Genomic DNA, 23,920 nt, shown 5'->3' with positions numbered 1-23,920 from the left:
CAATTTTGAATCCACCTTGTATTACCCTGTATCCCATGTGCATTTGCCTTCTTTATAAGTCTCCTTGTCAAAGGCTTTGCTGAGATCCATATAAACTACATCAACTGCACTACCCTCATCTACACACCTGGTCACCTCCTCAAAAAATTCAATCAAATTTGTTAGGCCTGACCTCCCTCTGACAAACATGCTGACTATCTCTGATCAAACCTTGCCTCTGCAAGTGGAGATAGATACTCTCCTTCAGAATTTTCTCCAATAGTTTCCCTACTACTGACGTGAGACTCACTGGCCTGTAGTTCCCTGGCTTATCTCTATAACCCTTCTTAAATAGCAGAACCAAATTAGCTGTTCTCCAGTCCTCTGGCACGTTCCCCGTGGCCAGAGAGGAATTAAAAATTTGGGTCAGAGCCCCTGCGATCTCCTCCCTTGCCTCCCTCAGCAGTCTGGGACACAAATCATCTGGACCTGGAACTTTGTTCACTTTTAAGCCTGCTAACACCTCCAATACCTTGTCACTCAAATATATATTGTAAATAATAATTGTGGCCCCAGCACCGATCCCTGTGACATTCAACTAGTTAGAGATTGCCATCCTGAAAATGCCCCCCTTATCCCAAATCTCTGCCTTCTATTAGTTAGCCAACCCTCTATCCATGTTAATATACTACCCCCAACATCAGGGGCTCTTATCTTATTAAGTAGCCTTATGTGCAGTATCTTATTGAACGCCTTTTGGAAATTCAAATATATTACATCTACTGGTTCCCCTTTATCTATCCTCAAAGAATTTTAATACATTTGTCAGGCATGATTTCCCCCTTCATGAAGCCATGCTGACTCTTCTTGTTATACTATGCATTTCTAAATGTCCTGCTATTACATCCTCGATAATAGATTCTCACATTTTCCCAATGGCGGATGGAAAGCTACGTTAAGCCTATAGTTAGCTGTTTATTGTCTCCCTCCCTTTTTGAATAAGGGTGCTACATTGGTAGTTTTCCAATCCTTTGGTACTTTTTTGGAATCTAAAGGATTCTCGGAAGATTGCTACTAGTGCATCCACCATCTCTGTAGCTACTTCCTTTAATATCCTAGAATGCAACCCATCAGGTCAGGGGACTTACGGGCCTTTAGCCCCATTAGTTTCCTTCGTACTTTTTCTCTAGTGATAGTGTTTATTTCCTCCTCTGCTTTTGCCCTTTGATTATTTAGTATATTTGGAATGCTATTAATGTCTTCTACCGTGAAAACTGATGCAAAGTACTTAATCAACTCCTCTGCCATTTCCTGGTTCCCCATTATTATTTCCCCAGCCTCATTCACTAAGGGGCCTTTGTTTAATTTGGCCTCTCTCTCTTCCTTTTTATATATTTAAAGAAGCTCTTACTATACATTTTTATATTACTTGCTAGTTTACCCTCAAAGTTTATTTTCTCCCACTTTATTATTTTTTTGGTCTTCTTTTGTTGGTTTTTTATAACTTTCCCAATCCTCTGGTTTACCACTAATCTTTGCCACATTGTATTTTTTTTCAATTTGATACAATTCTTAACTTCCTTGGTTAACCATGGTTGGTTTATCCCCTTCCTAGAATCCTTCTTTCTCACTGGGATATATCTTTGTTGTGAGTCATGAACTATCTTCTTAAACATCTGCTATGGTTCTTCAGCCAACTTTTCTGCTAAATTCCTTTCCCACCCCAGTCTCAGCCAATTCTGCCCTCATTCCTTTGTAATTAACCTTATTTAAGTTTAGCGCAGTTGTTTCCGATCCGAGTGTCTCACTCTCAAACTGAATGCTAAATTCTACCATATTATGGTCACCGTTTCCTAGGGGATCTTTCATTCTGAGATCATTTATTAAACCTGCCTCATTACACATTACCAGATCCAATAGCCTGACCCCTGGTTGGATTCACAACATACTGTTCTAGGAAACTGTCCCAAATACACTATGAATTCTTGCTTGTGGCTACTTCTGCCAATTTGATTTCTCAATCTAAATGACAAATAAAGTCATCTATGAGTAATGTACTGACTTTTTTACATGCCCTCATTATCTCCTGATTTATTCTCTCCCCTACAGTATAGCTACGGTTAAGGGGCCTATAGACCACTCCCACCAACATCTTCTTCTCCTTGTTATTTCTTACCTCCACCCATATGGATTCTACATCCTCCAATCCAAGATCCTTTCTTGATATCGTACATATTCGATCTCGTACCAACAAAGCTACCCCACCATCCTTTCCTTCCTGCCTGTCCTTCCAAAAAGTCACATATACCTGAATATTTAGTTGCCAGCTTTGATCTCCTTGTAACCTGTATGTCTCTGTAATGGCTATAAGATCATACCCATTAGTCTCTACTTGTGCTGTTAATTCATTTATTTTGTTCCGGATACTATCTGCATTTAAGTAAAAAGCTATTAATTTTGCCTTTTTACCATTTCTTCCCCCTTTGATTCTATATGTTGCTGTTTTTTTACGTCTGTCACACTCTGAGTATCATTATCTAAATAGTTGCCCTGCAATGCTGCCCATATCCTTTTGCTTTATAAGCCTGCAAGTCCCCTATCCAGAATCCTCCCCTCCTCTATTTAATTTAAAGCCCTCTCTACAGCCCCAGCTATTCAATTCGCCAGGACACTGGTCCCAGCATGGTTCAAGTAAAGCCCATCCCACCAGAACAGCTCTCTTCTACCCCAATACTGGGGCCAGTGCCCCATGAACTGAAACCTATTCCTCCCACACCAATCTACGAGCCACATGTTTAACTCCTTGACATTATTTACCCCATGCCAGTTTGCCCGTAATCCAAAAGTTATTACATTGGAGGATCTGCTTTTTAATTTAGCTCCTAACTGTTCAAATTCTTTCAGCAGACCCTCCTTTCTAGTCCTATCAGTGTTGCTGGCACCAACATGGACACGGACAACTAGATCCCTCCCCTCCCATTCCAAGTTCCTCTACAGCCCTGAGGAGATATCCTTAACCCTGCCATCGGGCAGGCAACACAGCCTTCGGGACTCACGCTCACAGCTGCAGAGAACAGAATCTATCCCCCTAATTATACTGTTGTTCCTTACCACTCCTAGATTCCTATTACCTCCCCCACTCCCAGTACCATGGTGCGGTGGTCAGTTCACTCATCTTCCCTGCAGTCCCCGCTCTTGTCCACGCAGCTTGCAAGAGCCTCATCATAACTGTTGGGCAATTGCAGGGGCTGAGACTCCTCGAGCGCTATCCCCTGGATCCCCATACCTGCCTCGCCTGCAGTTACTCCCTCCCATCCCTGATCACAGACCAAATTTGAATTACCTAATCTGAGGGTTGTGACCCCCACTCCTGGAGCAAAGTGTCCAGGTTACTTTTCCCTTCCCTGACGTGGCACAATGTCTGCAGCTCGGACTCCAGCTCCTCAACTCGGATCTGAAGTTCTTCGAGCTGCATACTCTTAGTACAGATGTGTTTACTCTGGATCACCTTGGTGTCTAGCAGCTCCCACATGCTGCAGCAGCAAGACATCACCCGTCCTGCCATCACTATCATATTTAATTTGATTTATTAATTAATTACTCTAGTATCCCTGCTGTTTACACTTTATTGTAATTATTTTTTTTTTTACACCAGTATCTTTCTTATGCTGTTTCAAACTGTGAAGCTCCCGGCTCTCCTCCCACCGTTTCAAACTTTGAAACTCCCGCTCTCCTCTCGTTGTTTCAAACTGTGAAACCCCCGCTCTTCTCTTGCTATTTCAAACTGAAAATCTGGAAAGCAATATTAGGCTGGATAACTCCCTTTTTTTTTTAAGCTGGCACAGGCATGATGGGCTGAAAGGCCTTCTGAGGATAAATTTTCTATACTTCAATGTGTAAAAAATGGGCGTGGATGTAGCAGAATGACTCCTCAACCCATTTCCTGTCTCCACCTTCCCCAATTCTAGTGAAAAGAAAACAGCAGAAGGAGGACATCACATTTAGGCAATAGAGTTTAGTAAGGGCAAGTACACAATACCCACATAATCCATTCATGATGAAGACTGTTATAGCTCACGTATCAAGTAATTGTTTTCCACCGTTACCCATTGTGTAACCTCCATTTCTATTGAATATGCAATTGGCAGGGGTGTGAACCATCTGTGAATTCCCAGGGTCATCCCTCAATTCCTGCACTAAATGTCCTGGATTACAAACGGTTTCAATATTGTCTCCACTGAAGTGACCTTACTATAAAATGGATCACTCATGCACAAAAACAAAAAAATCTGAGACCAGCCTGAACTGGGACAATGAAACAATGCTCTGCACTATGCTTTGGATAAAGTATTTTCTATAGCAACAGTAAAAGGACTATTATTCTGGCAGGGTGTCCCTGAAATAAGCTTTTGAAAGTTGAAATGTCATAGATGCAAATTAATGGGCAAACTATGGTAATGTGGCTCAACACAAAACAAGTGCTCACAGAAATGAGTGATTTTCAACTAATGAAAATTTTAGCTAGAAAGGACAAATAAATATGCAAATTTTATTAGATCAGGAAATTCAAGTTTGATCAAAAAATCAGGAATCAATAGTTTTGGTCATTAAAGGAAAAAGATTATTGAATCAATCAAGAATGCCCTCAAAACGTAATCACTGAGAATTGGAAGACAGTTCTGAGCCAATTGAATTCAGTTTTTCAAGGAGGTACACTTCCATGGACAAGGGGATGATGTTGTTAGGCCCCAAATAGTACAGAATGCATTCAATAGATTTCAGTCATTATTTAGCAGTTGAATTTCTGTACAAATTTACCTTAACAAAAAAAATTGGATTTCAGAATAGACAAAATAAAACATATTCCATAAGGAGATTTTTGCAGTATGAACTTTTTTAATGGGGTTCTTTTAAATCTACTAAATCAAACAGCAGGTGCAAACCATTGCAGCATCTTACTTACAAAAGTGAGGTTTATAATATGCAGAAAAGTACAAGAGTAAAAACATCTTTACTCTTTCATTTGTTGTCTTCCCAATAGATAGCCCCTGCTTTTGGCAGTATAAGGGATGTCAAAGCCGAAAATAGAACAATCCCTATTTCAGGCACCAAGGGCTAAATGTTGAGATCTGCCAGGGGCATGAATAGAGGTGGATGAGATCAAAAACGTCAGCGCCGGGGCCAGTTTCACTAGGTTCACTGGGGGCAGAGGGGTTGGCCGTGCAGGGCGGCCACAAGATCCCACCTCATCCATTATCAAGGCCAATTAAGATAGTTAACAATTTCACTGCGAGCTCATTAAGGGGCTTATGATTTTCACGGGAACACGTGGGCTGCATGTGCTGTCTGAGGCAGACAGCAGAAGAAAGGCAGACATGCAGTAATGAATCAGTCATGGCTGGCCCAGGGAATTAGATGGACCCAAGGAAAGGGTGAACAGCACAAAGAGAAACTTGGTCACTAGGAGTGGGAGACAGGTGCTAGTGGCTTATTCGCAGCGGACGGGAATGGGGGGAGTGGGTAGTAAGCATTCAGGTAGGGCAGGGGACTGTTAGCCTCCTGGCATTGTGGAGGCATAACAGCAGGAGGCAAGGCTGCCAAACCTAACTGGGGGCCACCTGAGCACAGGAAAGCAGCAGCTGGCAAGGGAGGCATGATTGGGATGAAGGAATCGAATGTATCTTAGCCAAATTTGCTGATGATACAAAGATGGGTAGGAAAGCAAGTTGTGAGGAGGACACAAAGAGTCTTTGAAGGGATTTAGAGTTAAGTGAGTGGGCAAAAATTTGGCAAATGAACTATAATGTTGGAAAATGTGAAGTTATCCATCTTGGTGGGAAGTATAAGAAAGCAAAATAAATGAAGAGAGACTGCAGAAGCTGCAGTGCAAACCAACCTCCCTCTGAGCTTGCAGCACCCTGCTCACTCAGGTCCAACCCCAACATTGTCATTCAACCTACTGTGTGTGGTTAAAATCTGTTACGTTACTAATTTTTCCAGTTCTGATGAAAGATCAACGACCTGAAACGTTACCCAAATGTTAAATGTTTACAGATGCCACATGACCTGCTGAATACTTTTAGTATTTTCTGTTTTTATTTCATAGAATCAGAGGCCATTTGGCTCATTATGTCTCTGCCATCTCTCTGCGAGAGCAATTCATCTAGTGCCACTCCTCTGTTCTTTTTATATAAATTTATGAACATACAATTTAGAAGCAGGAGTAGGCCACTCAGCCCCTTGAGCCTGCTCCGCCATTCAATAAGATCATGGCTGATCTGATTTTAACCTCAACTTCACATTCCTGCCTATCCCTGATAACCTTTCACCCCCTTGCTTATCATAACAGATGAACTGATAGCATAAATAGAAATAAATAAGTATGATCTGATAGCCATTACAGAGAAATGGCTACAGGGTGACATAGACTGAGACCTGAATATTGAAGGGTATGTGACATTTAGAAAGGACAGGAAGTTCAGAAAAGGTGGAGGGGTGGCTCTGTTAATTAATGATGGTATTAGCACATTAGAGAGGGATGATCCAAGTTCAGGGAATCAGGATGTAGAAGCAGTTTGGGTTAAGATCAGGAATGGTAAGGGCAAGATGTCACTTGTGGGGGTGGTATACTGGCCCCCTAATATAAAGACATAATGGATGCTTGCTGGAAGGGTACAGCAACAATTATGGGGGATTTTAATCTACATATAGACTGGGAAAATCAGATGGGCAAAGGCAGCGTAGACAAGGAGTTCCTAGAATGTTTACAGGATGATTTCTTAGGACAGCACGTTCTGGAGCCAGAGAGCAGTATACAGTAGACCTGGTATTCAGCAACGAGATAGGATTAATTGATAACCTCCTAGTGAGGGCAACCCTAGGTAGCAGCAATCATAATATGATTGAATTTTACATTCATTTTGAGGGAGAAACGAGTGTGTCCAAAACTAGTATTTTAAACTCAAATAAGGGCAATTATAAAAGTAGATCCAGAACTGGCAAATGAGATTACGGGGTATGTCAATAGAAGTTCGGTGGCAGACATTTAAAGGGGTATTTCAGAATACACAGAATAGATACATTCCAATGAAAAAGAGAAATTCCCAGGGGAGGGCCCATCATCCGTAGTTAACTAAAAAAGTTAAAGACAGTATCAAACTTAAAGAAAAAGCATATAATTACACACAGACGGGTGGTAGGTCAGAAGATTGGAAAGAATATAAAGAAGAGCAAAGAATGACAAAATGATCAATAAGGAGGGAAATATTAGAGTATGAGACAAAGCTAGCTAGTAACATAAAGACGGATACTAAGAGTTTCTATAGATTTTTAAATAAGAAGGAGTTAACAAAGTGAGCGTTGGTCCTATAGAGAGTGCATCTGGGAATTGATAATGGAAAGTAGGGAGATGCCGGATGAATTAAACAGGTATTTTGCTTCAGTCTTCACTATCGAGGGCGCAAGTAACATCCCAGAAAAATCTGTAAATCAGGAAATGGAAGGGAGAAAGGAACTCGGAAAAATTACAATCACAAGGGAAGTGGTATTAAGCAAGTTGTTAGGGCTTAAGGCTGACAAATCCCCAGGTCCAGATGGACTTCACCCTAAGGCTTTGTAAAAAGTGCACTGGTCTTAAGTTTTAAAAATTCCCTAGATTCGGGGAAGGTTTCATTAGATTGGAAAATAGCAATATAACTCCCTTATTTACAAAGGGAGGCCAGTTAGCCTAACATCTGTCATAGGAAAAATGTTAGAAGCCGTTGTAAAAGATGTTATAGCAGGGTGCTTAGAAATATCCATGGCAACCAGGGCGGAGTCAATATGGTTTTGTAAAAGGGAAATCAAGTTTCACCAATTTATTGGATTTCTTTAAAGGAGTCGCATGTGCTGTGGATAAAGGGGAACTGGTGGATATACTGTATTTAGATTTCCAGAAGGCATTTGATAAAGGGCCACATCAAAGATTATCGCAGAAAATAAAAGCTCATGGTGTAGGGGGCAACACATTGACATGGATAGAAGATTAGCTAGCTAACAGGAAGCAGAGAGTTGACATAAATGGGTCTTTTTCTGGTTGGCAAGATGTGATGAGTGGTGTGCCACAGGGATCAGTGCTGGGGCCTCAACATTTTACAATTTATATAAATGACTTGGATGAAGGTACCAAAGGAATGGTAGCTAAATTTGCTGATGACACAAAGATAGGTAGGAATGTAAATTGAGAAGAGGATATAAGGAGACTACAAGGTGACATAGGTTAAGTGAGTGGGGAAAGACCTGGCAAATGGAGTATAATGTGGGCAAACGTGAAATTATTCATTTTGGCAGGAAGAATAAAAAAGAAGCTTATTACCTAAATGGTGAAAGATTGCAGAGCTCTGGGATTCATAGGGATCTGGGTGTACTAGTACATGAATTACAAAAGGTTCGTAGTACAGCAGGTAATTAGGAAAGCTAATACAATGTTCTAATTTATTGTGAGGGGAATTGATTACAAAATTAGGGAGGTTATGCATCAGTTGTACAGGGCATTGGTGAGACCACATCTGGAGTACTACTTAAAGAAAGATGCAAGTGCGTTAGAAGCAGTTCAGAGAAAGTTTACTAGGGTAATGCCAGGAATGGATGGGTTGTCTTATGAGGGAAAGGCTGGACAGATTAGGCTTGTATCCACTGGAATTTAGAAGAGTAAGAACTGACTTAACTGAAACCTTTAGGATCCTGTGGAGTCTTGACAGGGCGGGTGTGGAGAGGATGTCTCCTCTAGTGGGAGAATCTAGAACTAGGGGTCACTATTTAAACACAAAGGTCGCTCATTTAAGACAGGGGTGAGGAGAATTTTTTTCCTCTCAGGTGACTGAGAGTCTTTGGAACTCTCTTCCTCAAAAGGCGGAGAAAGCAGAGTCTTTGAATATTTTTAAGGCACAGCTAGCTAGATTCTTGATTAACGGGGGGGTGGAAGGTTATCGGGGGTGGTCAGGAATGTGGGGTTGAGGTTACATTCAGATCAGCCACGATCTTATGGAATGGCGGAGCAGGCTCGAGAGGCCAAGTGGCCTACTCCTGCTGCTAATTCGTATGTTCATACAGAAGAACCTATCTCCCTCTGCCTTAAAGATATTCAAGGACTCTGCCTCAACCATTTTTAGAGAAAGAGAATTCCAAAGTCTCAGAACCGTCTGAGAGAAAATATTTTTCCTCATCTCTGTAAGCAGCGCTCTTGCTTTAAGACACAGAAGTCTCGTTGGCCAATATGGCAACCGAACCCACAACATTGACATTATTAGCACCACGTGCTGAGCAAACCAGCCACCGCTTTTCTTGTTGCCCCGCAAATGTTTCCCTTCAGATAATGATCCAATTCTCTTTTGAAATCGACAATTGAACCTGCCTCCACCACACTCTCAAGCAGTGCATTCCAGGTCCTGACAACTCATTGCATAAAGAAGTTTACCCTCATGTCACTATTACTTCTTTTGCTAATGCCTTAAATTGGTGTCCTCAGGTTCTCAATCCTTCCAACAATAGGAACATTTCCTCTCTATCTACTCTATCTATTTTGAATACCTCTATCAAATCTCCTCTCAACCTTCTCTTCTCCAAGGAAAACCTGGAGCCCCAACTTTTCCAATCTTTCTATGTAACTGAAGTCCCACATCCCCGGAACCATTCTCGTGAATCTTTTCTGCACCCCTTTTAATGCCTTCTCATCCTCCCTAAAGTATGGTGGCCAGAACTGGACATAATACTCCAGCTGAGGACGAACTAGCATTTTACACAAGATTATCATAAATTCCTTGCTTTTGTACTTTATGCCCCTATTAATAAAACTCAGGGTCCCATACACTTTACTAACCTTCCCTACCACCTTCAATGATTTGTGCACAGATGCCCTCAGATTTCTTTGCTCCTTCTTCCCCATTTAGAATTGTATCCTTTGTTTTATATTGTTTCTCCCCATTTTTTATGTCAAAAATGAAGCATTTCAGATTTCCAGCATCCACATATTTTGCTTCTGCATCCATTACATTAACTGGTTATTTTCTCATTGCTGTTTGTGGAACCTTGATGTTCGCACATTAGCACATTTAGCTACGTACTAACAGCGGCTACAATTCAAAAGCAATTCATTGCTGGTGAAATGCTTGGGATGTCCTGAGGGTGTGAAAGGCACTGTATGAATGACAGTTCTTTCTTTGATGAAATTGCATGATTTTATTCCCTTCTAGAACATGATTGTTCATTTACTGATGTGTAAATTGCTTGCCATTTTCAATGTACTGATTGGCACTGCAATATCTGAAGTGTTGTGAAGCATTTAAAAAATGCAAGCTGCAAAATTGAATCAGCCAACAGGTAGGAATTCTATTCCAAATTTAGACAGTTTGAAAGGCTGATGTCTTGCCATGCGGAACATTTTCTTGGTGCCCAAAATTTTCAGTCACTCTTTAGACAGCTTCAGTTTCTCTACCATCCCAAACTGAAACTTCAAACAGTCAAAATTCATGCCTCATTACAATAGGATGAATGTCATGCATAATGAATAGTTCACCTCACCAAAGAACAGCTAGAGATTAGCAATATATCACGGTGGCGTAGTAGTAATGCCAGGCTAATGCTCCAGGGACACAGGTTCAAATCCCACCAGGGCAGCTGGTGGAATTTAAATTCAATTAATAAATCTGAAATTGTCATCATTGTTGAGACTAGCTTTCAATGACAACTATCATGGATTGTTGTAAAAACCCTACGGAAGGAAACCTGCCATCCTTGCCCAGTCTGGCCTACATATGACTCCAGACCCACAGCAATGTGTGTTTGTCTCTTAATTGCCCCCCTGAAATGGCCGAACGAGACACTCAGTCCAAGGGGCAATTAAGGATGGGCAACAAATTCTGGCCTTGCCAACTACATCCACATTCCATGAAAGAATTAAAAAAATGTCACTTGTGAGGAAGCCCTAATGTATACTGTCCACCACAGGTATTCAATTCATTTTTTTTTTTTAAGTGATGTAACTGCTGAAGAATAACCTGCATGTGTTATCTTTGAAGTCAAAGTGTTCTAAGAAGACAGGTCTGGGAATGATGTTTAGAAGCAAGCCAACCCTCTGTGCTGACTCATTAATCACTAATCAAGACAGACAATTCTGCCATATTCCAGGCTCCTTTTGAGGACTAATAAACCAACCTATCTTACCAACAGAATCTGAAGAAATTGATCCATTAAGGAGGGACATAGATCCTACTTGCTCGACTCCAAATAACTCCACAAGTCAATACCCCAAGGCTAGGGTACTCCTGACATGTAGCAGGAAGCAGACCATGGTCTGGTGTTGGTAGGCTGCACAGTTCTAGCAGCTTAAAATTAGTCTGTACTGCTGCACATACCTGAGGGGTCGAAATGTTAGACACTACCAACCTGCACCAAGAAACTTTCTGAACTTAGGCAAGAGTTCCTAGGATAGGCTTTTCCTCTATATTGGGCAAACAAACTACTTTTGGTTTCTAGTTTGGTCTGGAGACTTGAACCTGTTGAAGGCTTTTAATGTCAGGTGACTAAAAATAAACACAATGACTTAAGCTAATAATACTCAGGCATTATAGCTTGCAGTAGTTTAATATAGTTCGTTTTCATTCAAAATAGCTTGATCTTCAGTAAAATCTTTAAAATGGTAAAATGTTGATTCCTCCCCACTGTTGAAATGAAATGGAATTAAATTGATTACAGTAGTTGACCCTGCCTCAATATTGAAGACATTTTTTCTAGGTAGTGTTTACTAAATTGCTCAGATATTACATTTTGCTTGGAGCAGGGTATACTTCAAGGTTGAACTCAGGCTAAATAGGCTTGTCACCATACCTGTTTTTGTAAAGCAAGTTGTCCTTCTACTTCTTGGACTTTGCGTTCAAGATCTTGTTTTAGGTTCTTATACTCTTCACGCTGCCCATCAATCTTAGAGTCTTTTGAACTATATTTAAAATAGAAAAAACAGCAGTTCTGAATCACAAATTATTTTTAACTATTGAAACATAATAAGGAAGGAAGGAAGACAACAGTCCTAAAACTGGACATAAAACACATTTAAATATGCATAGTTATAGAGTTGGTGACTTGTATAATTTATATTATGTAAATTTACTGACAACAGAAGGTTAAAAGGACAGCTAGTGCAATCTGTTGACTCCAATCAGGCTTTAAAATTAAAACTGCTGATACAGTATTTAATTTTTAATTGTCATACATAGACAAACAATTAAAAGGCATCCAATGTCTCAAAGTGTCTATCCAACCCGTAGGTGAGCCACAATGAAGGATCAGGTACAATGCACAAAATTATGCTGAGTTAGCTAGTTTTAGCTGAGATAGCAGTCGACTCAATGTCCCAAAGTTATGGCAGTGGGGTGGTTGGGGGAGAAAAACAGGGAACCCATTTACACTTGGTAACTCTTAATATGAATGCGCTCGTAGTCCTCTGTTGAGGATAAGCGCAGGCTCTTCTGTGAAGCTGAGCCCATAAAGCTCATTCCTGGTGTGTATTGGAGAACAACAAATGTCCTAGCAACCCAAACCCAGGAAGCTGTCAATACCTTTGGAAAGAAGGGAAGAAAGTGAACATTGAAAATGCATAGCTTTGGAAGTCTAATAGTTACCTTCAAGAAATTCTGCCACTTACCCTAGCATGAGTTGAAACGTCAACCTCAGTCAAGTAGGAAAATGTGTCTCAAAACTGCAAGAAGAAACTGGCCATTGCTGCTTTCTGTAATCCCAAAACACCATTCTCCATTCACATCTCCATTTAAAATTGCTGTAGTGACTTTAAATTTCTGTTCTAGTGTCACTTTTACATTAGGGAAAGGTATATATGGACTAGGAATATATAAAACCATGCTGTTGATCGATACAGAGCTCAATCTACATGTAATCAGTAAAAACGATGATTAATGGCATCTATTCTCACTATTCTTCATTGGTCCTTGAGAGCCTGACATGTGAGCCAGTAGCATTATAACAAAACACAAAGTCTGTGCAGCATAGCAGCTTCAAATAGAAGGGAACAAAGATCATTTAAGGGGCAGAGCAGCTTTTCCATTCCGACTGGGCGCATATGGTGAACCTTAACATTGTATTTTCAAAAGGCAAGCAGATAAGTGCTTGGGATTAGAATTGCTTACGGAGAATTCTAGATAACACAAAATGGGTTTCAAACAATATTCAATTACTGATGAACCATAATATTTCTAACACCATAACAGCACTATCCACAAACCCACAGACATTCTTATGCAAAATTACTCTCGGCTTGACCATACCTGCGTATTTTCTCTATTTCCAGTTGATGTGCTTTTAGTGTCTGTTGGTGCTGGAACTGCAGATCCACCCGTGTCTTTGTCTCTTTAGCAACAAGTTCTTGCATTTTGTCAATCTGAATTTGCAGATCACTGATCTCTGCCTGTTTACAGTTTTCTGTAACCTTTAGTCGTGCAAACATGGCATCATACCGTTCCAAATCTCGATCTCGTTCCTCCAGTACTTTTAGGTTGAACATAAAGTCCTCTTTCAATATGTTAAATTTTTCTTGCTGTTCTTTCAGTTTTGTTTGTGAATTTTGAAGTGCAGTCTCTAGTGACTGAATGCGCCATACCTGCAGGTCCTTCCATTCCTGTTCCTTTTGAGCAAGGAGCTTATCAAAATTATCTTCTTGAAGCATCCTGGGAAGTTGCACCCTATAAATATAACAAAACAGGTTACTCTAGGATATAGTTACACTGAGCAATGAACGTTACTTGCAGTTCCCAAAAGAGAAAAGTTTCAGCATCACTGACCAAAATGTTAAACCATCTTATGTTCAGTACAAATACTGACTGACTTATTATGTACAATCCAGTTTTTCAGGAGCTGAGATGTACCCGGTTAGGAATGGGTTGGATAATTATTGGATGAGATAATCAATTTAATAAATACTCCACCAGCCACAATGGTTTGAGGCTCAAAATAGAGCTACTTTCTTTTTTCTTGTTTCCAAAAATATACATAATTCATTAAATTTGTAATGACGCATTATGGTACAATCTGACTGTGGAACTTCACATACGGACCAATTATGTTTAATACAGTACATGAAACACCAAGGTGCCTCAATCCACTTACAATGAAGATTGCATCTACATTAACATTACATTAAACATTTTCTGATACATACAGAAAGAAGAGGATTCACAGAATTGATGGCCTACCAGCAGCAGTTGATGCTTGTCTCAAATATGCATCCCTGTGAACAGTCCATAGATCATACAGTCCTATATGGAGCTGATCAGGATGAATCTTGACAAAAACCACTGCATCTCTTCCCGGACGCTCTTACACATGTACATTTCAGAAATAGATGGAAAACAATCCAGTAGGATCCACCATCTTCTTTTTCCCACTGGGGATAAAGGCTTTTATGTACAGATCACTGCCAGATTGACCAACGGCCAAATGAGCAAAAGGTGCTTACACCTTGGAAACCGATTTTGGACAGCATATCCATCTTATACATCTGCAACATTCTATCAAAGGCCTTTTTCGGACCCAAGTTGCTAAAACAGGTGCCCACACTCCTGTCCCAAATGTAGGTGAACTGATCCATGGGTCGTGTGAGGCTATCAGAGATGATTGGTGCTGTGGGGAGGAAATCAGTGGTTCAATTTTGACCCCATTTGCAATGACTTTGGATAAAATTTGTAGTTTAAGCAGTGAAATGGGCTGTGGTCTCTTCTCCCTTGCCCTCTTGTTTGTAGATGAGATTGATGAGTCTTTTTCTCATGGATTTTGATATGCTGCTAGCCAGAAGCATCCCCTCCAAATATTTACAGCAGATCTGCCGATTCAGTCCCACACAGCCAAATACAACTTGACCAGTAAACTGTTGCTTACAGGAATTTTACTCATCTCAAAAGGACTGGGTGGCCTTTGTCAGCTCATCCAGAGTTAGCAGGAGATCCAAATTCTCCCAATTATTGTCTAAACCTTGGAGATAGAGAACAGGGAAGACTATGAAAGCATGCTGTCCATGGGTTTTAATTCATACAGCCTGATGTAAAAGGATTTGCTGATTCTTAGTATATGAAGCTACAGGCCACCAAGCTGTCTTCTTCCTTCAGGTTGCTGATCACAGAGCTCTCTATGTTATATTTTGAAAGAAGAAATCATGCATTTCTCATCCTGCTCCATAGAGTGGACTGTTGAGGAACTCAAAAGAGATTACACAAATTGTAGAACCATGAAACCCTTCGCTGATTCTCCGACGCACTGGTGGGAAACCATTGAGGTGAACATGAGATTTGTCATCCTCAAATAAGAAAAGATTTGCACTTATATACTGCTTTTCACAATCATAGGACATCAAAGCAATGAAGCATTGAAATTCTTTTTTGAAGTAAAATCGCTGTTTTAATGTAGGAAATGTGGTGCTCACATGGCAAGAGAGACAGAGGAAATGTCCTGACTCCAGAAAGGCACGCAGAATCTGTTCCTACTGCATGTTTGGGAAGAACATCATAGGTGAAGAGCCAGGAAGCTTTACTTTATGTCTGAGTCCTCCAGGATCCAGTCCAGTTGGACCTGAACTTCCTTGGAGTGGCAATCAGTGTTGAATTGTCACTCTGCTCCTAGTTTATTACCAGAAATCATGTCTTGCCCGACCTTCCAAGTAATGCAATACATCAGCGTCGAGTGCAGCTCTGTTGGATGCAGGCCACACTCCCTTTTTTACAGCAGCAAAAAGGGGGAGTTGGTTGGATTAGGTTTCGGGGTGTGTGTCAGGTCAGTTCAGGCCTCAGGGCAGTTGCGGCGGGGGGGGGGGGGGGGGGGGGGGGGGGCCGCTGTCGTCGGGCCTATCAGGGGCAGGGAAAAAAAAATGAGAGTCCACCTGGGTACGGGGGAATCCTTTTGAGGTTTTAGTCCCTTCAGTGGGGTTCAGGATGGTAATTGGGGGGGGGGGGCACTACTATTCAGGGGGTTGGGGGATTGAGGGAGTCCCATGGGCTGAGGGTTGGGGGGCTGGTGGTTATTGTGTTACCCAAATGTTAGAGGAGGTTTTAATTTTTCTAACTTTTTCTGGGTAAATATTGATGCTATCCAGTTGGAACCATCCAAACTTTGTGATTTAAAATCGCATTTTTGGATAATTCCCAGTGCAGGGCAATTGCCCTGGGCAAGTTTACAGGCAGCGGGGGTGGAGGGGTTCCCAGCACACCTTTGGGGTACCCCCCAGTACAACATCCTGGAGCTCGGAAGTTATAGCCCAATGTTTTCTGGGGTCAGCAATTTCATGTTCAGCTTCCATTTCCCTTGGCCAACCTTCCAGTTTTATTTGTGGGTCACAGTTAACCAGTAGGAAGCAATAGCCAGAGAAGACAGCAGCATGATGTCAGTGAATCTGCTCATGAACGCTTGGGACACAAGCCTATTCTGGAATGGAGTTACCTGTCTGATCAGGCCCAGTTCTGTCTGCATTTTGTTGAAGACATTGTGCAGGATGGCATCTTTTACTGCTTCTATTAGGAGTCTGATCTTGATAAGCCCTATAGTCAAAGGCTTGCACAATAATGGGCACACATATAGAATAAGAGGCCCTTAACACGTAAACAGTACCTTAACAAAGTGTCACCATTTTCAAGAGGTGGAAGAGGAGTTCCTTTGCAGGGGAACAACGGTCAGCATTTTATATTTTCTGACTGCTGTCTCATGTGGAAGCTTGTTAGGAAAATTTTTCCTTTACATACAGTAAATCAATTAAAAAGCCTGTCCCGTCCAGAAGACAGGAAGGAAAATATATATATCTACATCAGCCAGGCTGCTTTATAAAAAATTATTTTTTAAATGGACAAATGGCTGGACTAATTAAATGGCCACCACTGACCAGATGATGGTAGTTCTGGAATTTTCTGAGCAGCTTAAATATGGACAAAGGATAACACATCAAACCCCTGGAATGTAACATTCTTTGCATTGTATAAACTTTTCAGCCAAGCCAACACAATGGATTAGTAGACAAGACATCTGCACCAGCCAGCTATGGACAAAGACAGAGCTATTTGCGACTCATCTCCAACATTGTGGTAATGGTTCTAGTTACCTGTTCAAAACACAATGGGTTTTAACAAGGGACCTAGTTAGCTGAATAGCATGACCTGAAACTACCCTGTCACATGACCGAGACTTGAGCTGTTTGAATTAGACAGCTTTTGAATTTTATCTTTGGTTATGGTTTAACCTCTGGAGAGAACCAGACTCTAGACTAGCAGCCTGTCTTTGACCTCCATCTCTCTTGAAGTCTGACTTCTAGAAATAACCCTGTATTTTACCTACTGAGTGAACTAAATTCTAGAATACAAGAATACTTTGTTGCATCTTCAACAGACTCAACCTGCAACTGAGTTCCTAGGATCAAGACCAGGAATTTTGCCAAACAAAGCCATCTAAAAAAACCTTCATTGGACAATGACTTAGTGGACTCTGGATTCAATGAAACCATAATTCTTATTTTTATCGTGGTCTCTGCCCTGAACCCTTTTCTTTCTCTTATCCCTCTTTTATTGTATGAATGCAAAAAGGGGCAGATGTCACAAAACCTCTTTCCCACGTTTTGTTTGTATATGTAAAATAAACCAACCCTCTTATTTTACCTTATCTCAAGTTTGCTGTAGGGTTCTTAATAGAGGATTGGATCACTCCAAACCGAAGGGTTGGGGAACATCCACCACCATTTATAAAAGGGGGAAATAAAAAATCAAAAACACCTTTCTGCTTATGGATGGGTAGAGAGTGGAGAAATCGGGGCTGTTCTAAATTAAGATAAAAGCAAAATGCTGCGGGTGCTAAAAAATCTGAAACAAAACAGAAAATGCTGGAAAAACTCAGCAGGTCTAGTAATATCTGTAGAGAGAGAAACAGAGTTAATGATTCGAGTCCGTGTGACCCTGCTTCAGAGCTGCCAAGGAGGGTCAGATGACTTTTAAAAAGATATTTGAATTCCAGTGACTGACCGAAAAGATCACAAGAGATCGCAAGTTTTAAGACTTTTACAGTAATAAACAAGCTAAAAGCAACATTTACTAACACTATTGTTCCAACTTATGAAAAGATTCTTCCGGGTATCTTTTAACAGACCAACAATCCAAGGCCACACACATACTTTACTCTGTCCCTTAGTCGGCCAGGTTATTCTCCCGGAACCAGTCCAAAGCTATTCTGCACTCCCAATGGCCTGCTTCCTTTTTCCTTTCTCAGTCAAGTAAATTCTAATCCCTGAACTGACTTTCACAATGAAGGTTGCCCTGGAGATTCCTCCCTCTAACCAAAACTTGGTGCAAGCAGCCATCCATCTTCTGAGTGATGAATAATAAGGAAGGCATCTCTCTGCTTCAGGTGCAGGACTGGTTGCCTCTATCTCTCTGCTTTCGCTCCCTCCCTCATACTCTTGCAGACTCACTGCATCTCTGAAGTTCAGGAATATCTTAGGAAAACCTGCAACTCAATCTTACAATGGCTTCCTATGGGCTGTTCTCCTCTCAAAGCCCATCAGCATAACAATATGAATCACATCGGCCTTGCATCCAGGTAGAAATGCTAATTAATTATCCTTTAAACTCCCAACTTCTTGCAATCTTAAAATTAAACAGACATTTTAAAGTATAGCCAATCATAAAACCTGACATTACTAACACTTCCCTGTGAGACATGGAGACTGACAGCCTACCCATAGTCAGCCCAGATCCTCTTGCTATTGTCTGCAGGTGTTAATATCTTGCACCTTGTTCCCAGTAAAACAACCTGGGCCCTCTAACAATCAAACCACCCAAGCTTGTTGTCGGGCAGAATGGGAAGAGGTCACATGACCCCTTTAATTCTTCCATTTTACCCTAAATTAAAGGGGCAGCCCCAAAACATCATAATCTTACAAACGTTGTATTTGTAACACATGGTAGTATCATATAATTGACTTTCATGTTTGCAACAACTCTAAAACTTCTTCAATGTAGATGGCATTGGTGTTACCCATTGGTTTGAATGGCCTTGAAAAGGAACGTTAAAAGTGCAATGGTCAGGCTTTCCAGTCTATTCAGAAGAGCCTTTAAAGTATATTTCTTTCAGCACTTTGTGTTAGAAGAGTACAGCTGATGGCAACATAATTGCACGTAGGCTGTCAGCAGCATTTCTAAATATACACAATCCACCTTTACTGCAAAGACCAAAATTTTCTAGGAGGGTTTTGTGAAAGGGTCTCCTTTTGAACGTTCGAAGCCAAATTCCTCTACTTGTGTTAATGGGAATCCTAGTATTTGCAGTGGTGGCAGCAGTTTAAGTAAGCTATAAGGGGATGGTATCCCAAAATAATTAATGTACTGATCCAAATACATTAACATATATAACTTTGTTTTTTTCAACCAGAACATTGGTCAATTGCTCAGCCAAAGCAATAGAATCTACAACACGTTTAAGTGTATATTTTGTTATCCATAATAGTACCTGAATGGCTGAATCAGACATCTGTATTGTTCTATGGCATGCCACTATTAGCTGGCCAGCTACACAATTAAGTAATTAGCAAATTAATTAGCCAGCACAGCATTAGTAGGAGATTTGATGGCATAGGGACATAGACCATATGCTGCAGACAATGATAACGCTCCAATCTCAAATATCTTTTCTAGCTTCTGGTAATAAGACTACATAAAAGTCTCATTGTTTGAAATAAGAGTAACTCTGATGAAGTGTGGAATGCAACAGCAGCTTCAGTATTACTCAGCAGTTTCATGCACCTTCTTTGAATAGTACCTAAGTGTGCTTGCTTTGCATTCTCAAATATTTCCATAGAATAAATTACAGAATTAACTGTGAAGGGATTACATTTTCTTTTACAACCACGAGAAAGATCCACAACATGAAGGCTTTTCAGTGAAACATCAGCACCAATGATGTCACCAATATGAAATATCAGTCATCTTCATATCCTTCTAAACATAACTATACTAAAACTGATAAAGAACTACTGAGCACCAAACATAAGTTTTAATACAAGACCCAAGTGTGACACATAATGGCTGGGATTATTTGAATTTTCACTGTCCAATCAAATTTATTCAAAGAAAAATTGTCAAAACTAGAAGCATAGGGTTAAAAAGAAAAACCATACATTTTGTTCTATAATTAAGCACTTTTCCCCCCTATACTGAACGCTAAAGTGTCTTATGTGAAAAATTTGAAACATGTTGTTTGATTTGGAATCTGCAACGCAACCCTAAAATATACATTGTGCACTTAGTCATTGTTTGTGCTCGGTTTAAGGTATTTCCAAAATGTTCTATCTAGTACAAGGACGTGATTAATTTTGTGTTTTTATTGATAATGGTTCGAGTTTAAATGACTTTTCCCATAACTTATTTATGTTGCTGTAATATGAACAATTACGAGTCAGTGAACAATGGAGAAGAAACAGCAGGCTGAAAATAGGCTATTGTAGTTAGTATACATCTGCAAATGAGTGACAAAACAGACAAAGGCAGCTAGAAGAGCTGAATTCCAGAGGTGAGGTGAGTGACTGCTGTTGACACCAAGTTGGAATTTGACAGAGTGTGGCATTAAGGAGCCCTAGCAAATCTGAAGTCAATGGAAATCAGGGGAGAAATTCTCCACTGGAATCAAATCTAACACAAAAGAAGATGGCTGTAGTTGTTGGAAACCAATAATCTCAGCCCCAAGTTGTCACTGCAGGAATTAGTCAAGTGAATGTCCTAGGCATTACCATCGCCACTATCATTATCAATAACCTTCCCGTCATTAAGAGATCAGAAGTGGGGATGTTTGATGATGAATGCACAAAGTTCAGTTCCATTCACAACTCCTCAGATACCAAAGCAGTCTGTGTTCGCATGCAGAGACCTGGACAGCATTCAGTCTGGGGATAAGCGGCAAGTAACATTCACATCACATAAAGGCCGGGCAATGACCATTTCTAATAACGTTGAGTCTAACCACATCCCCTTGACATTTAACAACTTTACCATTGCAGAATTACGTCCCCAGCATAACATGCAGGGGGTCACCATTGACAAGAAACGTCATAGGATCAACCACGTAAATAGTGGCTACAAGAGCAAGTTAGAAGTTGGGTATTCTGCTGCGGGTGACTCGTAGTTTAACTGCCCAAAGCCTCTTCAGCATCTATAAAAGATATAATTCAGAAGTGTGATGGGAGTACTCCCCACTTATCTAGTTGAGTTCTGCTCCAACAATACTCAAGGAGCTGGACATCAACCAGGAAAAAAGCAGCCCACTTGATTGGCACACCATCCACCACCTTAAATATTCACTCTTGCCATCATCAGTGCACACCATCCACCACCTTAAATATTCACTCTTGCCATCATCAGTGCACAGTGGCTGTAGTATGAACCATTTATAAGATGCACTACAACAACTTGCCAAGGTTTCTTCGACAGCAACTTTCAAATCCAAGACCTCTGTGGCCTAGAAGGTCAAAGCCATCCCCACACCTGGAAGTTCCCCTCCAAGTCACACACCATCCTGACTTAGAAATATATCACCATTCCTTCACTGTCACTGGGTCAAAATTCTGGAACTCCCTAACAGCGTTGTGGGAGTACCTACACCGAACATACTGTATCAGTTCAAAGTGGCAGCTTTCAAGGATAATTAGGGTGGGTTATAAATGCTATCCTTGCCAGCAATGCTGGCATCCCTTAAACGAATATCAGAAATAATATCTAGTAAGAAGATGTATAGTGCACAATAAATTTATAAAACTCTTCAAGGTTCTGGAACAGTGTCAGGTTATTGATACCACAGTCTAAACATATTTACATGTTTTTTTTTCCTTTTTCTACAAGCATTATTAAATAGTTTAACATAAACAGATGAATTCCTCAGTTTAAATACTGTAGCTGACAATTTCTGTCATTAAATCAATATACTATTCACAATGTGCAATGTCAAGGTCTAAACAGTTTTAAAACTTTTTAGCAGTGTGGATGGGCCAGACACTATTGGTAACATAGCAGTGAGGTTAATATGCACTTCATTACCACTATGTAAATTTTCCTGCAACCCACTCAATCTCTAGTGCTTCAACAGGGAACATATGAAACTCTGAAGTCTCAATCCTGCGGGTAGTAACTCGTTCTTAGTGATTTATTTCCTTTAATTCCTATTTTTCCTTTCTCTTTATTCAGTTTTTCTTTCCCTCTTATTTTTTCTATATCTGCTTTAACTCTAATTCACTCTACTCTCTTCTCAGTCAATTCCATGCTTCATTCACACATCATAAATCTCATTGGTTAAAGAGATGGAGCATTGGTCCCTTTTTTCACCACAGACCCAGATGCTCCAGTATCCTCCTTGACATCAGCTTGCAATTCATGGACTGCAGCAGTTCAAAGAACCAGCTCACCATCACCTTCTCAATTAGTGATGGGCAATAAATACTGGCCTAGCCAGCGATGCCCATATCCTGTGAAAAAATAAAAAACAATTGCAGTGTGAAAATTTTTAGAGCTGAAAGGTGAGGGGAAAGGGCTAAGTAACATGGAATAATTCAGCAATTCTGGGCTGATAAGTTTGTCGTCCAGTCACACCATTGTTCTGGACACTGTAGAACCATGTCAGTTATCATTGTTCTGGCTTAAAGAAATAGCTTTGAATCACTGTTAGTTCACCAAGCCCATGTTTTAGAAAATAATTCCAAAGGGGACGGAAGAAAGAAAGGGGGTTATAGCAAAAAGTTTAAAACTTATTTTTTTAAGGAATGGGTCTAAACTTTTCCTCAAGATGGTTTAACAAAGTTAAAACAAAAAAAAATCAAATTATGTTTTAGGAGTTTATGCTGTAAAGGAATAGAGGTCAAATAACATGGAATTTTTTTACCAGAGTATTAGGTAAAAGTTACTATGGGTAAATTCACAGTAAAACATTTAACAGGAGTCAAAACTAACATGACAGCAAAGTTAACTCCCCTCACAATAATGTGAATTTACCAATAAGAAATACATACACCTAAAAAAGTTCTTTATGCTTTTTGCCATTAGCACATACAATGCTACTCCTCATAGTTAAAACCACAATCAGGTAAAATAATGCTAGGCTTCAGGTCTTATTAGCTTACTGAACACTGTACCTTGATTAAGCAACATTGCCCAACATGACTGTTACGTAAAGTCCAGTTTTGAGGAATAAATTCAAAATAACATTTCCTACAAATTGAACGGGCACCCTCATTATAATAGCGGGTCCATCTACCAAATATAGGATACCAATTAAGGGTGGTCGATTATTGATCAAATTAACATCTTCTAGGTAACCGTTAATTATACAAGACCAAAAAACCTTATAAGTATCTCAACCTAAACTCGAATTTTCAGATTCGTTAGATTCTCATAGGTTGACTTTAGACCTGTTGAGCCCAGCGAATCTCACATACTCAGAGGTCAAAGTAATATTACCTTAATATTTTATGGATATCCTTGTTTTCTTTTGAAATGCTATATCTGTAACAAGTAAAGTCTAAACCTAGGATTCTCTTACAGAAATAAAAAGTTTTCTTTTTGGGGTTTATCTAGTTTGCAATTTATATCTTTTGTATAATCACCACAATTGCAATCTTATTATAGTAAATTTGTGTGTGCTTAAAACTTTAACTGTCTCATTTAGACTTCTGTATCAAAGTCTCACAGACCCCCACTCCAGTTCTCTTGTGGTAAGAGAACATTTACTGAGAAGTTTCACCCAGGCCCTTATAATATCCAGGAAATTAAAATCAAATTAAGAAATAGTTGTAAAAAGTCTATCAAGGAGAAGATAATAATTCTGGTCGGTTTCAATCCTTCATTCAGAGATTGAACAGGGCCCATAACCCAGTTACGTGTCCTTGGGTCTAGCT

At 40.2% G+C, this 23,920-nt stretch overlaps 1 protein-coding gene across 5 annotated transcripts in view; it reads right to left on the bottom strand.

Annotated features, from left to right (window-relative positions):
• ccdc57 (coiled-coil domain containing 57) overlaps positions 1 to 23,920 on the bottom strand; it is a 179,441-nt gene that overhangs the window by 144,053 nt on the left and 11,468 nt on the right. For all 5 annotated transcript variants that reach the window (XR_005946643.1, XR_005946644.1, XM_041217393.1 and 2 more), the window contains exons 2-3: positions 13,293 to 13,706; positions 11,842 to 11,950 (exon numbers count right to left, since the gene is read on the bottom strand). Coding sequence is in view for 3 of the 5 variants with exons in the window: in XM_041217393.1 (XP_041073327.1) it covers positions 11,842 to 11,950; positions 13,293 to 13,690 (507 nt within the window). In the remaining 2 variants the exon portion in view is untranslated. The remainder of the gene's footprint in view (positions 1 to 11,841; positions 11,951 to 13,292; positions 13,707 to 23,920) is intronic.

The sequence above is a fragment of the Carcharodon carcharias genome, chromosome 22 (genome assembly GCF_017639515.1).
Source record: "Carcharodon carcharias isolate sCarCar2 chromosome 22, sCarCar2.pri, whole genome shotgun sequence".
NCBI classification, from domain to species: Eukaryota; Metazoa; Chordata; class Chondrichthyes; order Lamniformes; family Lamnidae; genus Carcharodon; species Carcharodon carcharias.
Note: the sequence above shows the minus strand (reverse complement) of the source record. Positions and strands in the feature narration are given on the sequence as shown.